General features: G+C 43.2%; 1 protein-coding gene across 3 annotated transcripts in view; it reads right to left on the bottom strand.

Moving 5' to 3' along the window:
- tmem181 (transmembrane protein 181) overlaps positions 1–15,153 on the bottom strand; it is a 148,044-nt gene that overhangs the window by 33,021 nt on the left and 99,870 nt on the right. For all 3 annotated transcript variants that reach the window (XM_078556831.1, XM_078556830.1, XM_078556829.1), the window contains 2 exons: positions 3,506–3,628; positions 1,393–1,473 (listed from right to left, as the gene is read on the bottom strand). In XM_078556831.1, the coding sequence (XP_078412957.1) occupies positions 1,393–1,473; positions 3,506–3,628 (204 nt within the window). The remainder of the gene's footprint in view (positions 1–1,392; positions 1,474–3,505; positions 3,629–15,153) is intronic.

Raw genomic sequence — 15,153 nt, 5'->3', positions numbered from 1 at the left:
CAGTAAATACTCTCCATGGTTAAAAAGAAAGTTAAAAAAAAAGTTAAAAATCATGATCTATTAAACCAGGTTCCATTCTGGGATCTGACATGCCCAGTAATAACACCAGCTGGAATCATAACAATAGGTCAACATGGACAGGAAAAAGAAATGAGTGGGACTTCATATGGGATAGAATACTGGCAGCAGAGTTTAAGATTACCTGAAATGTTTAGAGCATTCCTGCCTCTGAGCCAGAAGGCCCCTGGATCAAGACCCTCTTCAGGGCTTGTTGGCCATGAAAAGGGAATTCGCGCAACTCAAGGCAGGTTGTTAATCTGCCTGCAAAATCCTTGTAACATTCCATACCATTCTTCAACGGGAGAAAAGAGTGTGAGATATATATAAAAAACATTTTTTAGAGCAAAGAACATGGGGGGCCTGTCAGAAGATGATAAAAAAGCAAAATACTGCAGATGCTAGAAATTTGAAATAAAAACAGAAAATGCCACACATGCTGCCTGACCTGCTGGGTATTTTCAGCATTTTCTGTGTTTATGGAATAGATGAGGCGACAAAGGGATGGAAACGATGTTCATATGGATTGAGGAAGTGCAAAATCAGTTAGATACGACACACAAATTTAAATAAGTGACTCCCATCCACAAAGCACAAGTCAAAATTGTGATGGAATACTCCCTAATAGCCCAAATGAGTATTGACCCAATAACACTCAAAATCTTGGTACCATCCAGATCAAAGCAGCCTATTTAATTGGCACCCCACCCACCAGCCCAAACATTCACTGTGCATCATGGCTGCAGTGCGTACCATCTACAAGATGCACTGCAGCAACTCACCCCAGCTTCTTCAATAGCACTTCCCAAACCGCAACCTCTGTCACTATAAAATCAAAGGCAGAGAGTGCACAAGAACACCACCAGATCTAAAGTACCCCTCCAAGTCATGTATCATTTTGACTTGAACATATATTGCCATTCCTTCACTCCATTGAACCAAAATCCTGGCACTCCCTACCCAACAGCACTACAGTAATATCTTCACCGCACAAACTGCAGCACTTCAAGAAGGTTGCTTACTACCACCTTAATGGCAATGTGGGATGGGCAATACATGCTGGCCTTGCCAGGGATGTCCACATCCCATGAATCAATAAAAATCCAAAAAGAAATGGAGAACTGGCCCAAAACTAACTTTATTTCACACAAACCTTTTCAATCAATACTATGACTAACAATTCATTATCCATTAATTCAGCTCACATAATCGAAAGGTGCAAGATACAATATAAAGCTGTCTGCATTTTGATATAAAGGACTTTGAGCACCATCACTCCTAATATCAGGACATCATGTATCAGACTACTAATTATTGGTAGCACGTTATACTTACTGTGACCATGAAGGTGAAAACAACAAAGATAAACCGGAACCAGATTTCCACTTGCGAAAATGAGGCATTATACATCTTCAGCTGTTAGAAGAAAATTTAACACTGGCATGAAAAAAGATAGATTTTAAACCTAACTTGCTTTTAATGCTTTAGCTAAACATTATGAAGCTATCAGGCACTTATAGTTGGAAAAACATTTAAAATAACTTTTTGTAGCTTAAACATACTAGATTTTTGAAACAGCCACAAAATTAAAATCTCATCCACATTTTAATCTTGGTATACTGCTTAATAATGTACATTGAGATTGAAAAAACAATTGCAGTTTATTTCTCAGTAAGCCTATGGTGATGTCACTATCTGCTTATGCAAAACTGATCACATGTCAGTCGCTGCTGATGCAGGATGTTGGCTATGTACTTCAAACATTACAAAATCAATAATAATTTGAAGGCAAGTTCAACACAAATCTATTAGCGAGTAAGAAAAATGCAACCAGTCATTTTTTAAGTCACCTGAGGACACTTAATAGCATGGATTTTTTGCACCACATGAGGTTAGTACATATATTGTAGTTACCTAATACCAATTCAGCCAACAAGCTTGAGGACTCCAACTTTAGCCAACCATCAGGTTTCTCATGTTGACCTCTATAAAAATGCTGTGCACCCTCAGCTGAACATTACAAACAGAAAAGGAACAAAGCCCCTAATTGTAAGACAACCATACATGTATATGATTAGCTTAGGTTTGGACTAATCTCATTTGGGTTTTTGCTTTTTTTATATTTATAAATGCTTCATGGGTTTGGATTGTAAATAGAAATAATGAAATGGTTAAGTTGTTCATTTCCCAGAAAGGGTTTAATGTGTCAGGATATGAATCAGCTGATTATGCTGTTTGGCTTGTGCAAAAATGTAGGACGTATGAATTATGCCTGTGGACTTCCTTTAGTCATTACATTGTGAAATGAGATAGCTAAGATAACCTTCAGATATAGGAAAAATCTATCAAGGTAGTGCCTCCAGAAGAGGGGGAAAATTGTAGTAAGAAAAAGGGAACTAGAAATGAAAGGACTCAGTAAAATCAGCTAATAAAAAGTCTACAGTTAGAAGGTTGAATTTCAGAACTTACATCATTGAATCAGAGGCTGTTCCTCAAAAGAACATGCAAGGTATATGTGTGATAAAATGAAATGCTACTCAACATTTTAAATCTTGAAAAAATATAAGTAAACAAGGTATCTATAAACCCAATTAAATAGATTATTTCTTTCTTCTTTCATTCACAGGATGTGGGCATCATAGGCTAGGTCAGCATTTATTGCCCATCTCCAATTGCCCTTGAGAAGGTGGTAGTGAGCACCTTCTTGAACCGCTGCAGTCCATGTGGTGTAGGTACGTCCACAGTGCTGTTAGGAAGGGTTCCAGGATTTTGACCTGGTGACAGTGAAGGAACAGCAACATAGTTCCAAGTCAGGGTGTGGCTTGGAGGGAACTTGCAGGTGGTGGTGTTCCCAGGCATCCACTGCCCTTGTCCTTCTAGGTGGTAGAGGTTACAGGTTTGGAAAATACTGTCCAACGATCCTTGGTGAGTTGCTGCAGTGCATCTTTTATATTGTACACACTGCTGCAGATGTGACTTTGTCTTGGAGGGAGTGAATGTTTAAGGTGATAGATGAGGTGCCAATCAGCCAGGTTGCTTTCTCCTGGATGGTGTCAAGCTTCTTGAATGTTTTTGGCGCTGCGCTTATGCAGACAAATGTAAAGTATTCCATCACACTTGTGCCTTATAGATGGCTTTGGGGAGGCAGATGGTGAGTTACTTGCTGCAGAATTCCTAGCCTCTGACTTGCTCTTGTAGCCACAGTATTTATATGGCTGATCCAGTTCAGTTTCTGGTCAATGGTAACCCCCAGCATGTTGATAGTGGGGGTGTTAAGTGAGGAGAATATTATTAAATGACAAGGGGAAATGGTTAGATTCTCTATTGTTGGAGATGGTCACTTCCTGGCACTTGTGTGGCACAAATGTTACTTTACAATTTTAGTTCAGTCTACTCTATCAGGAAAATACCTGACAATCAAGCCCATGAAAACAGAGAGTGTACTTACAGTGAAAGTCACATTCCTTATTGAAAACTGAGTGTTTTCTAGATTGTAGAAGGTGACAGTGATCATGTATTCTGTGTAGTTCAGATAACCAAGGTGTAGCACAATTATTTCATCACAGAGCCACTTAAACAAAACGTAAAAATGCACGTTAGTCGAGTTCCAACAGTGAACTAAAACATTCTTGTGACCATGTAATTTCACGGTCCAAGGTAGTTGACTTATTATGGTAACAAATTTTATATCTATTAAAAGTTTTGAGCATGCACACACTTCTTGTTTTCTTGATTTTTGGCCAAACTTATATCAAAATTTAACATTGAAGCTACCTACATAAACATAAAACTCCTTAGCAATACAGTTGCAAGGTCTGGATTAGTAGTTACACTGCAGATGTGGAAATCTGAAATAAAAACATAGAATGAAGGAAATACTTCGGTCAGGCAGCATCTGTGGAGAAAAAAGCAGTCAAAGTTTCAGGTAGATGAGCCTTCTTCAGAACTGGAGAATTCTGGAGAAGTAACGTGTTTTAAGCAAGTATAGAGGAAAGGTGGGGGAGAGGAGAGAATCACTGAGCCATTGTGGAACAGGAGGTGGCCATTCAGTCCACTGTGTCCATGCCAGCTCTCTATAGAATGATCCAGTCATTCCCATACCCCCACTCTATCCTCGAAGCCCTGTAAGTTATTTCCCTCATGTGTCCATTCAATTTCCTTTTGGAATCATTCATCATCTCCACTCTCACCACACTGGTGGGCAATGAGTTTCCAGGTCATTACCACTTGCTGCATAAAAGTTCTTCCTCAGGTCTCCCCGCTGCATCTCTTGTCCAAAATCTTAAATCTGTGTACCCCAGTCCTTATGCCAGTAGCTAGTGGGAACAGCTTTTCTTTGTCTACCTTCTCAAAACCTGTCAGAACTTTAACACCTCTATGAAATCTCACCTCAATCTCCTTTGCTCCAAGCAGAATAATGCTGACTTTCCAAACCTAGCCCTTGCAGCTAAAATCCTTCATCGCTGGAACCAATCTGGTAAATCTCTGCACCCTCTGAAGGACACTCACATTCTCCCTGAAGTGTGGTGACCTGAAGTGGGTGCAATATTCTAATTATGACACACCAGAGCTTTATACAGGTACAGCACAGTTTCCCTGCTTTTGTACTCAATACCTCTATTTATGAAGTCCATTTTCTTTTCTAACTGCTCAATATGTCTTCCTCCTTCAAAGATCTATGCACTTGAAACGTTAGGTTAGTCTGTCACTGCATACTCTTTAGAACTGTACCATTAAGTCTTTACTGCCTGTCCATATCTCTTCTGCCAAAATGGATCACCTAACACTTCCCTGTATTATATTACATCTGCCACTTGTCTGCCCATTTTGCTAACCTATGTCCTGTTCCAGTTGATTGGTATGATCCTCACTATTTGCCCAAACTTCAAGTTAGGTATCGTAGGCAAATTCTGAAAATTGACTCTCTATTCCAATATAAGCACAATGATCCTAGCACTGACTCTTGGGGAACACCATGCTCTAGTCTGAAAAAACAACCATTTACCATGACTCACTGTTTTCATCCTTAAGCCAATTTTTTAAATATCCAGGAAGTCTGACAGCATCTGCGGAGAGGAACACAGTTAACTGTGTTCCTCTCTGCAGATGCTGTCAGACCTGCTGAGTTTTTCCAGCTATTTTTGTTTTTGTTTCAGATTTCCAGCATCCACAGTATTTTGCTTTTATTTTTAAATATCCAATTGGACACTGAACCACCACGTCACCTCTCCACCCCACCACCATTCCATGGGCTTCAATTTTGTTAACAAGCCTCTTATGTGGTATTTTGACAAACACTTCCTTAAAATCCGTATGGGAACAACCATTAAGATCATAAGAAATAGAAGCAGTTTGGTCCACCTTATTGAATGCCTTTTGGAAATCCAAGTGCACTGCATCTATTGGTACTCCTTTATCCACCCTGCTTTGTTACATCCTCAAAGAACTCTAATAAATTTGTCAAACACAATTTCCTTTCCACTAAACCATGTTGATTCTGTCTGATTGTATTTTCTAAATGCTCCGCTACTACCTCTTTAGTAATGGATTCCAGCATTTTCCCAATGACAGATATTAGACTAACTGGCTTATAGTTTCTTGCTTTCTGCCTCCTTCCTTTTTTGAATAGACGTGTTACAATTGTGGTTTTCCAATCTACTGGGACCTTTCCAGAATCTTGGGAATTTTGGAAGATTATAATCAATGCATCCACTATTGTGGCAGCAACTTCCTTTAAGATCCTAGGATACAGGCAGATCCAGGGGGCTTGTCAACCTTTAAACCCATTGGTTCTCCAAGCACATTTTCTCTCGTGATTGTTTTAAGTTGCCCCTCGACTTTTGCCTCTTGATTTTCTATAGTCTTGGATTTTTTTTTGTGCCTTCTACCATGAAGACAGATTTAAATGCTTATTCAAAGTCTGTCATTTCCCTGTTTCCCATTATTCCCCAGTCTCCACCTCTAACGGATCAATGCTCACTTTAGCTAAAATAAAAGCAAAATACTGATGCTGGATAACTGAAATAAAAACAGAAGGTGCTAGAAAATCTGAGCAGTCGGCAACATCTGCATAGAGAGAAACAGAGTTAATATTTTGAGTCCAATGTAACTCTTCCTTGGAACCTCACTTTAGCTACTCTTTTCCTTTTTATATACTTGTAGAGGATTTTATTCTCTTCCTTTATTGTCTTACATTTTTGCCAGTTTTCGCTCATACTCCAATAAGTCATCCTTTACTGGTTTCTAAAATTTTCCCAATCTTCTAGCCTACCACTAATGTTTGCAGCATTGGATGCCCTTTCTTTCAATTTGATACCATCCTTAACTTACTTAGCCAGGGATGGTGCATCCTTTTGCAGAGTCTTTCTTTCTCAAAGGAATATGTCTGCTTCTCTACTGCCTTAACTTATAACCTATTTTGTCATTCCATTTCAAGGGTAGTGATCCTGGATAACTTCCAGTGCTAGTCAGACACTAGTCAGAGTAGAAGCACAAAGATGGGGAGGATCAATGAATGGCTTGAAGCATGGTGTGGTGCAGTGGGGGCCGCTTTAGATTATTGAGGCATTGGGAACAGTTTTGGAACAGAAGGCACCATTTCAAAAGGGACAGCTTGTACCTCAACAGGACTGGGACCAACGTCCTAGCAGGGAGGTTCACTAGTGTGGATAGGGAGGGTTTAAACTAAATTGACAGGGGGATGGGCACCAACATACTGAAGTAAAAAAGGGTGGAATCTTCTGCTCTTGCTGGTGGCGAGCTTGGATGTGAGAATGGCACTTAAAGGCGATAGTGTACCTGAACCCTGCCACCTTTCTGCCTTCGCTAGAATTAAGTTCAATGACCATAGGCCTTCCCACCCCCAACACCAATTGAGGGCCTTAAGTGGCAAATTAATAACCAATTTAAGGGCCTCATTCCACACCGCCACTGGGATTAATCTAGCTGCAAGCAAGCCTGTTGCCATTCAGCCTTCACAACAGGTGAACCTGTCTGGGCCACTAGTGACCTTGGATGGAAAGGCGGGGGGATCCCTAGATCAGAGACAATTAGTGTCCGAGGAAAGGGGGACTCTTGCTTCCGACCCTCCACCTTTTCTCACCCCACCCTGCCTGCCTGCCCCCTACGTAACTTACCTGTAGCCTGGGTCCTCAGCAATCCTGGAACTCCGGGGGTGAGGTGTCCTTACGGCAGCAGCCACAGCCACAACAGTGGTGCTGCTGAGCGCAAGAGCTGCCAGTCTCTGATTAGCTGGCAGTTCTCACTAGATGGGACTTCTGCCCCCAGGGTCTTTATTCCAGGAGAAGGCCTGCTGGTGACCTTGCAACTGCCTGATTGGCATGTGGTTCAGTGGGCCTTCCTGAGAAGAACCAGCGCAGGTCCGACACTTAACCTCAGCCCAAAGAGTAGGTGCATAAAGTGAGTATTACTGCAGAGAAGGATGTGGTACCATATTAGTTAGGAACTGACTAAGGACGACTAGGAGAATGCAAGCATAGGGTTACAACGCATGTACACAAATGCAGAAAGGGTGGTGAACACGTTTGGTTAGCTATAAGCACAAATTGCAGTGTGGGGTTATGATCTAATGTCAATAAAAGAAACGTGGTTAAAAATGGTGAGGACTGGGTGCTTAATATACAAGGATATGACATGTTAAGAGAAAATAGAGAATGAAGAAAGGGAGGTGAGGCGCCAGTACTGATTAGGGAAAACACTGCAGCGTTGTAAGGGGGAGATGTCCTCGACAACGGCAAGGACAAAGTCCATTTGGGAAGAGTTGAGGAGCAAGGAAGATCATGCAATTTGCACTATCCTATAGGCATTCAAATAGTGGCAGAAAGAGGAACAAACCTGCAGTGAAATCACAAAGATGTGCCAGAATTATAGTATGATGATGCTGTGGTACTGGGGACGTTAATTACCAAAATATTGATTGGGTTAATGTTAGAGAAAAGGTTAAGAAAGAGGAGTTTCTGAATTGTGTTCAGAAGAACTTCCTTGATCAATATGTTCTTGGCCCATCTAGAAAGGAGGCATTGCTGGATCTGATGCTGGGAAATGAAGTGGACTAAGTATCTGATGGGGAACATTTGGATAAGAGTGATCATCATATCATAAAGTTTAGATTAGTAATGAGAAGTGGAAGGAACGATCTAATATGGAACTTCTAAACTGGAAGAAGGCTAATTTCCATGGGATGAGCAGGTATCTATCCCAGGGCAAAATGGAACAGGAGACTGACAGGAAAAACTGTAAGGAATAATGGGTGATATTTAAGGAAGAGGTGCTTCAGGTTAAAGTTAGGTACATACCAACAAGGGCAAAAAGTAAATGAGCCTAAAACAGGACTTCCTGGATGATGAGGGAGATAGAGATTATGATGAAACAGTAAAGGAGGGTGTATAATGCATGCCAAATAAACTCTTCAAGTGAGAACCAGCTCAACCACAACAGGTTGAGAGGGGAAGAGGAAAATAAGACCGGCAAAGAGAGAATATGAGAATGGAACAGCAGTCAACATAAAGGGTAACCCAAAAATCTTCTACCAGCATGTAAATAATAGTAGGTAATAAGAGGTGGACTGGGTCCTATGAGGGACAAAGGTGGTGAGAAATGCTTACAGGCGCAGGGCAAGGCTAGAATACTAAATGAGGTATTTGTATTGGTTTTTACCAAGGAAGATAAATCTAACACTATATTGGTAGAAGTAGAGGTAATAGAGGCAACGGATAGTGTGAAAATTGAAAGGGAGGTGGTAACGGAAAGGCTGGATGGCTTGCACCCCAGGTTGATAAGGGAAGTGGGAGTGGAGATAGCAGAAGGGCTTGCCTAAATCTTTCAATTTCCCTTGGTATGGGGAGGTGCTAAAGAATTAGAGAGTAGCAAATGTGACACCCTTATTTAAGAAAGGGTGTAAGGGCAGTCCCAGCAACCACAGGCTAGTTAATTTGAAATCAGTGGTGGGTAAGGTTTTGGAATCCATAATCAGGGAAATAATGAACAGGCACTTGGAGAGGTTTGCATTAATTAAGGAGAACCAGCATGGTGCTTGACTAATCTAATTGAATTTTTTGAAGAACAGAGGAGGTTGATGAAGGCAGTGCAGTGGATTTTGTCTGCATGTATTTTAAGAAAGCGTTTGACAAGGTACCGCATAAAAGACTGTTTAACAAAGTTGAGTCTTATGGAAGATGAGGGTCAGTGTCCAATTGAAAAAAAAAGTTGGCTTAAGCACAGCAAGCAGAGAGTCATGGTAGTTTAGTTGTTTTTCAGACCAGAGGGTGGTCAACTGTGGTGTTCCCCAAGGGTCAGTGCTAAGACCACTGATTCTTTGGCTATATATAAATGACTTGGATCTTGGAATACAGAGAAAAAGTTCAAAATTTGCCGATGCTATTAAACTTGGAGGAATGGCAAGCAGTGGTGATGATAGGACATAGGTAGGCTGGCAGAATGGACAGACAAGTGGCAGATGGAATTTTATATAGAGAAGTGTGAAGTGATGTGTTTTCGCAGAAGGGGCAGGGAGAAATAATATGGACTTAATGGTACAGCTCTAAAGTGTATGCAGCGACGTACCTCAGGGTGAATGTGCAACAATCTTTGAAGGAGCAGGACATATTGAGAGAATGGTTAGAAAAGCAATTGGGACCTTGGGCTTCATAAATAGAGGCGTTGAGTACAAAAGCAGCGATGTTATGCTGAACCTTTACAAAGCTCTGGTTAGGCCCCAAATAGGGCATGGAGCCCAGTTCTGGTCGTCACACCACATCTTTCCTGAAGGTCCTTGAGATGGTTCAGAGGAGATTTTCCAGAATGGGTCCTGGGATGGGGATTTTAGTTAGAACATTAGGTTGAAAAGGTTAGGGTTGTTCTCCTTGGACCAAAAGAAATTGAAAGGAGATTGGATAGAGGTGTATAAGATTATGACAGATTAGATAAGGTAGACAAGGAAAAGCTGTTCCCAATAGCTGATGGTACAAGTACTAGGGGACACAGATTTAGATTTTGGGCAAACGATACAGGGGAAATGTAAGGAAGGACTTTTGTATGCAGTGTGTAGTAATGACCTGGAACTCGCTGTCCACGAAGGTAGTGGAAGCAGAAACAATCAATGATTTCAAAAGAAAACTGATGGGCACCTGAAGGCAATAAGCTTGCAGGGCTATGGGGATCAAGTGGGGGACTGAAATTGGTGGATTGTTCTGCAGGGAGCCAGTCTGGACTCAATGGGCCAAATGGCCTCCTTCTGTGCCATAAATTACTATGACTTTAACCAACTCTGTCTTCATACCCTTGTAATTTGCTTTTATTTAAGTTTAAGACACTAGTTTCTGACCCACATTTCTCACCTTCAAATGGAATATGAAATTCTATCATGTTATGATCAACCTTTCCAACAGGATTCTTTACGAGGTCATTAATTAATCCTGTATCATTACACATTACCAGGTTGATTCCAGAATGTATTGCTATAGGAAACTGTCGCAAGTACACTATGAACTCATCCTCAAGGCCATCTTTGTCAATTTGATTCATGGAATCTATATGAAGATTAAAATATCCTACAATTATTGCAGGACCTTTTTTCCAACCTACCATTATTTATTGATTTATATTCTGTCCTAGAGTTATAGCTACTGTCAGCAGTCTATAAGCTATTCCCACCAGTGACTTCTTTCCTTTGCTATTTCTTATATCCACCCAAACTAGTTCTACACCTGATCCTCTGAACTAAGATCATTTCTCACTACTGTACTGAGCTCATCCTTTATTAACAGAGCTACCCCACCTCTTTTTACTTTCTTCCTGTCCTTCCAAAATGTCAAATACGCTTGAATGTTCAGTTCCCAGCCGTGGTCACTTTGCAACCATGGCCTGAATTTTATGCTTGGCGCAATTGGTGGGCCCGGAAGAGAATGTGATATCCGCTTCCGCCCGTAATTGGCTCCTGACCCTGGTTTCACACTGGCTGGCCAATTAACGGCCGGCCAGCGTGAAAAACACTGAGACTGGCTCAGTGTTGCCGGCGGAGGTGGCAGCATGGCAGGCAGTGGGTCCAATGGGGTTCTGGGGGTGGGGGGGGGGGATGATTTAAAGTGGATTAGGAGCTCCCTGAAAGCTGCCAAGAGGTGGTCAGAAGCCTCAGGGAGCTGTATGTGAATCTGTCAGTGCCTGGAAGGATATTTGCTGTCAGAGCAGAAATTATGGCCTCAGGACTTGCATCCCATGCTAGACAGGAAGGCAATGCCCGGGGGCACTCTAATCCTGTTTTACTGATGAATGCCTACATGTTCTTCTGAAGGCAGTGAGTGCCCAGTGGGATATACTGACCTGCAAAGTACTGCTAAATGGTGAGGGGACATCACGCTCACCTGAGGAGCTTGTGGAGGCAAAGGGTCCAGAGGGCGCCGGCAGCCGGAGGATTGCTGGAGACCAGGACGATGCTGACTCTGAGGCAGATTAACCACCTCTGAAGTCATCCATCATGTGGCAGATGCTGGATGTCCAGCAGGATGCATGGGAAGATCTGGCAGAGATCCCTGAGGGTTTGTGTGCCATGATCTGTCTTGGAGGAGTCCATGCAGAGCCTGAGCACTGTGTTGACCCACAGCTCCAAGCACACAGCTTCCTCCATAGACAGTGTGGTGACTCTCATGGAGATGCAACTCCAGGAACTCAAAGGTTTCTAGGGTTGCGTTCAAACCTGTAAGCCCACAAACTGGCACTGACCTCAGGAGGTCACTGCCACTGTGATATATGGATGAGGCACCTAGTAAATCTGCTCCTCCACCCCTCTGCCAGCTGCTGTTGCATCTGATGAGACTGTGACAGCTGAGGCGTGCCCAGCCATGGTGCTGGACTCTCCCACCCAGGCGGGGCCTGCACAGAGTACGGCCGCCATGGTCGAGGCCAACAGGGCATTAGAGTCAGCAGGCTGCCTCAAATCCAGTTGCCAGCTCACAAATGGAAGTTTAAGTCACTATGATCACAACAGGGGTTGTCACGGGTGATATATGTTTCCTTCCATGTGTGCACTGGCTCATTTGTAAATGTGGCTTCATTATAAAATTGTCCCATTCTGTGCAATGGTGCTAGTGTGCTTCATGCTTTGGTAAGGGAATATGTCTGGGATTTGCATGTGACACAGAGGAAGAGATGTAAACTTTATTTCAGAGGTCAGACTTTGACATGTGAGTGATAGGATTGTCTCGTCAGGAAAGATTATTAAGGTGGCTTGCCATCGCCTCGACTCCTTGCATTGGATGCCTAGCTGAAAGTTTTCAGAATCAGGGCCTCCCTACCACCCCATAGGGATCCTCACATCGGCCTCCGCATCCTCACCCGGGGGCACCTCCAGCTCCTCCTCAGATCCAGCACTTCAGTCGTCCTCTGCCGCATGTGGAGTAGGATCGCTGTCTTCGTTCTCCAATTGGTCCCCCTTGACAGAGCCAGATTGTTGTTGGCTGCTACGCTCTGCACAATAAGTGAGACACACTCTGGAGGATATTTAAGTGCTCCGCTAGGCAGCAGAACCTCATCTTGAGCAGCCCAATGATCCTCTTAATTACCGCTCTTGTAGGAGCATGACCTTGATTGTACCTCTCATCCGCTTCTGTCCTTGGGTGTTGGAGTGGCGTCATGAGTCACCTTTTCAGGGGATTTGTCTCCCAGGAGCCAACCATCTAACCAAGCTGGAGCAACGAATAGCCTTCACACTGGGAGTGTCACAGGATGTACACATCATGGCAGTTGCCAGGGTACCTGGCGCAGACCTGCAAAATCTGAGACTTGTGGTCACAAAGAAGCTGGATGTACAGGAAGTAGAACCCTTTCTGTTGATGAAGGCACCTGGCTCACCCGCTGGTGCCTTTATGGCCACATGCAAACCATGGTTCCCTGGATGCGGGGAAACCCAGCAATTGCAGCAAAGCCTCTAGCTCACTCAACCTGGCTGGCTTCTTCAGTCCGGAAATGAATGAAGTTAATCACCCATCTGAACAGAGCATCATTGACCAGCTTGACACAGTTGTTGGGAAACAACACACGGATCTCCCACTGAGCTCTGGAAAGAACCGGAGGCAAAAAAATTCAGGGCCACTGTGACCTTAAGAGCAACTGGCATAGGAAGGCCAGCTACAGAGTTTGAAGCGATCTCTGGGCCAATCATCTGGCAAATGAAGATCACAGCCTCCATAGAGAGGTGCAGCCTCCTTCGGCACTGGACCTCAGACATGTCGAGGTAGCAAGAGCGCTGCTCATAAATTCTAGCTGTAGGCTTTTGTGGTCCCTTCTGCATTGCACTTCCTGCTGGCCCTGCACCCCCACTTGCTGCACCTCTCTTTCCATAGGTCACACTCTGGGACGCTGCCTGCAGACACCTGGCCTCCTCCTCTTCTGAGGAGGTCCCTCCAGCAGAGTAGACAATTCTCATATGCTGAAATACAGATTGCACAGAATAGTGCACTGAAGGGGGCTCGGCAGAAAGCCTCTGAAAATGCTGGTAAACCAAAGAGTCCTCCAGAACACAGAGAAAATGCAATGAACTGTATGAAAACCACCTCCTACCTACTCAACTTGCCAAGATCCTGTTCACCTTTTATCTCACCTCGGAACGAGTTTTAATTAATAACATGATGGTTGCCTGGCTGAGTGGCCCGTGTGCTGAGCGTGAAACCACAAGGGCCATGTAAAATCCCATTCGTCCATTGTTATGGATGCTGCATAGTCATAAAAAGCGTTTAATTCTGTCTTTTTACCGGTTTGCCCTACTCAGACCTTATTTGTTGGCGCACTTATAAGTTTGTATGCTCTGTCCCTTTCTACACATGCTAGTTATCATTTCCTGTATTGTTACCCTGCACTATTGCCTTGTCTTTACTCTTCAACTTTCCAAATCTCCCGCCACATGAACCCTTTCCCCAACTATTTAGTTTAAAGCCCTCTCCATAGCCCTATTTATACGATTTGCCAAGACACTGGTCCCAGCATGGTTCAGGTGACGGTCATCCCCAACAGCACAACATCCTCTTTCCTCAGTACTGGTGCCAGTGCATCATGAATCAAAGCCCATCTCTCGTATATCAGACTTTGAACCCACATTTAACTCTGATCTCATTTACCCTATGCCATTTGCTCGTGGCTCAGACAGTAGTTCATAGATTATTGCCTTTGTGGTTCTGCCTTTTAAATTAATCCCTAGTTGGTTATACTCCCTCAGCAGAATCTCCTTCTTAGTCCTACCTATGTTGTTGATACCTACATGAACCACAACAACTGGATCCTTCCCCACCCATTCCAAATTCTTCTCCAGCCGCAAGGAGATGTCTTTAACCCTGGCACCGGGTAGACAACACAGCCTTCGGACTCATGCTCTTGACTGCAGAGAACAATATCTATCTCCCTAACTATAATGCCCCCTACTACAATCCCCTTCTACAACTATATTTCTTTTTACTCCCCTCACTTGAATGGCCTCCTGCAACACAGTGCAGTAGTTAGTTCACTCATCCTACCCGCGCTCCCTGCTCTCATCCACACAAGCTTCAAGAACATCAAACTTGTTGGATAGCTGCAAGAGCTGAGGCTTCTCCATTGCTACCATTGCATTCCCTTCATCAACCTTCTCTGTTACTCCACCAAACGGTTAGTCAAGCATGATCTGCCTTTTATAAACACTAACTCCTGATAGCGATAGGAAGGAATTGTTGTACATGCACAAAATACGTGCAAATACCTCGTTAGCACCTCTGAATGTGCCCATAAACCCAAGCGCCAGCCTGTGCCATACTAATTCAAGCATGCCTTCTGCGCATGTGTTCAGCGACTTCACACACACAGGCAGTTGCGTGGTGATGTCATCAGGTACCAATACTTACATGGTGACTTCACCAACCACTCACCAGGAACTTGCTTAGCAGCTCAACTATTGAAACCACCTGGCAGCTGCAGGCTCCAACAGGAGATTTTAAATTTGTAAACAGTGAATTGTTTCAGAGGTGAGTATTTCTGATATTATTTGATATTATTTTGATAGTATAAGCAAAGCTTTTCTTGCTCTCAAGTTGGTCTGCCCTTTTGCTGTGGATACAA

The sequence above is a fragment of the Cetorhinus maximus genome, chromosome 14, assembly GCF_964194155.1.
Source record: "Cetorhinus maximus chromosome 14, sCetMax3.hap1.1, whole genome shotgun sequence".
In the NCBI taxonomy this organism is placed as follows: Eukaryota; Metazoa; Chordata; class Chondrichthyes; order Lamniformes; family Cetorhinidae; genus Cetorhinus; species Cetorhinus maximus.
This window is presented reverse-complemented; position numbering and strand designations above follow the sequence as displayed.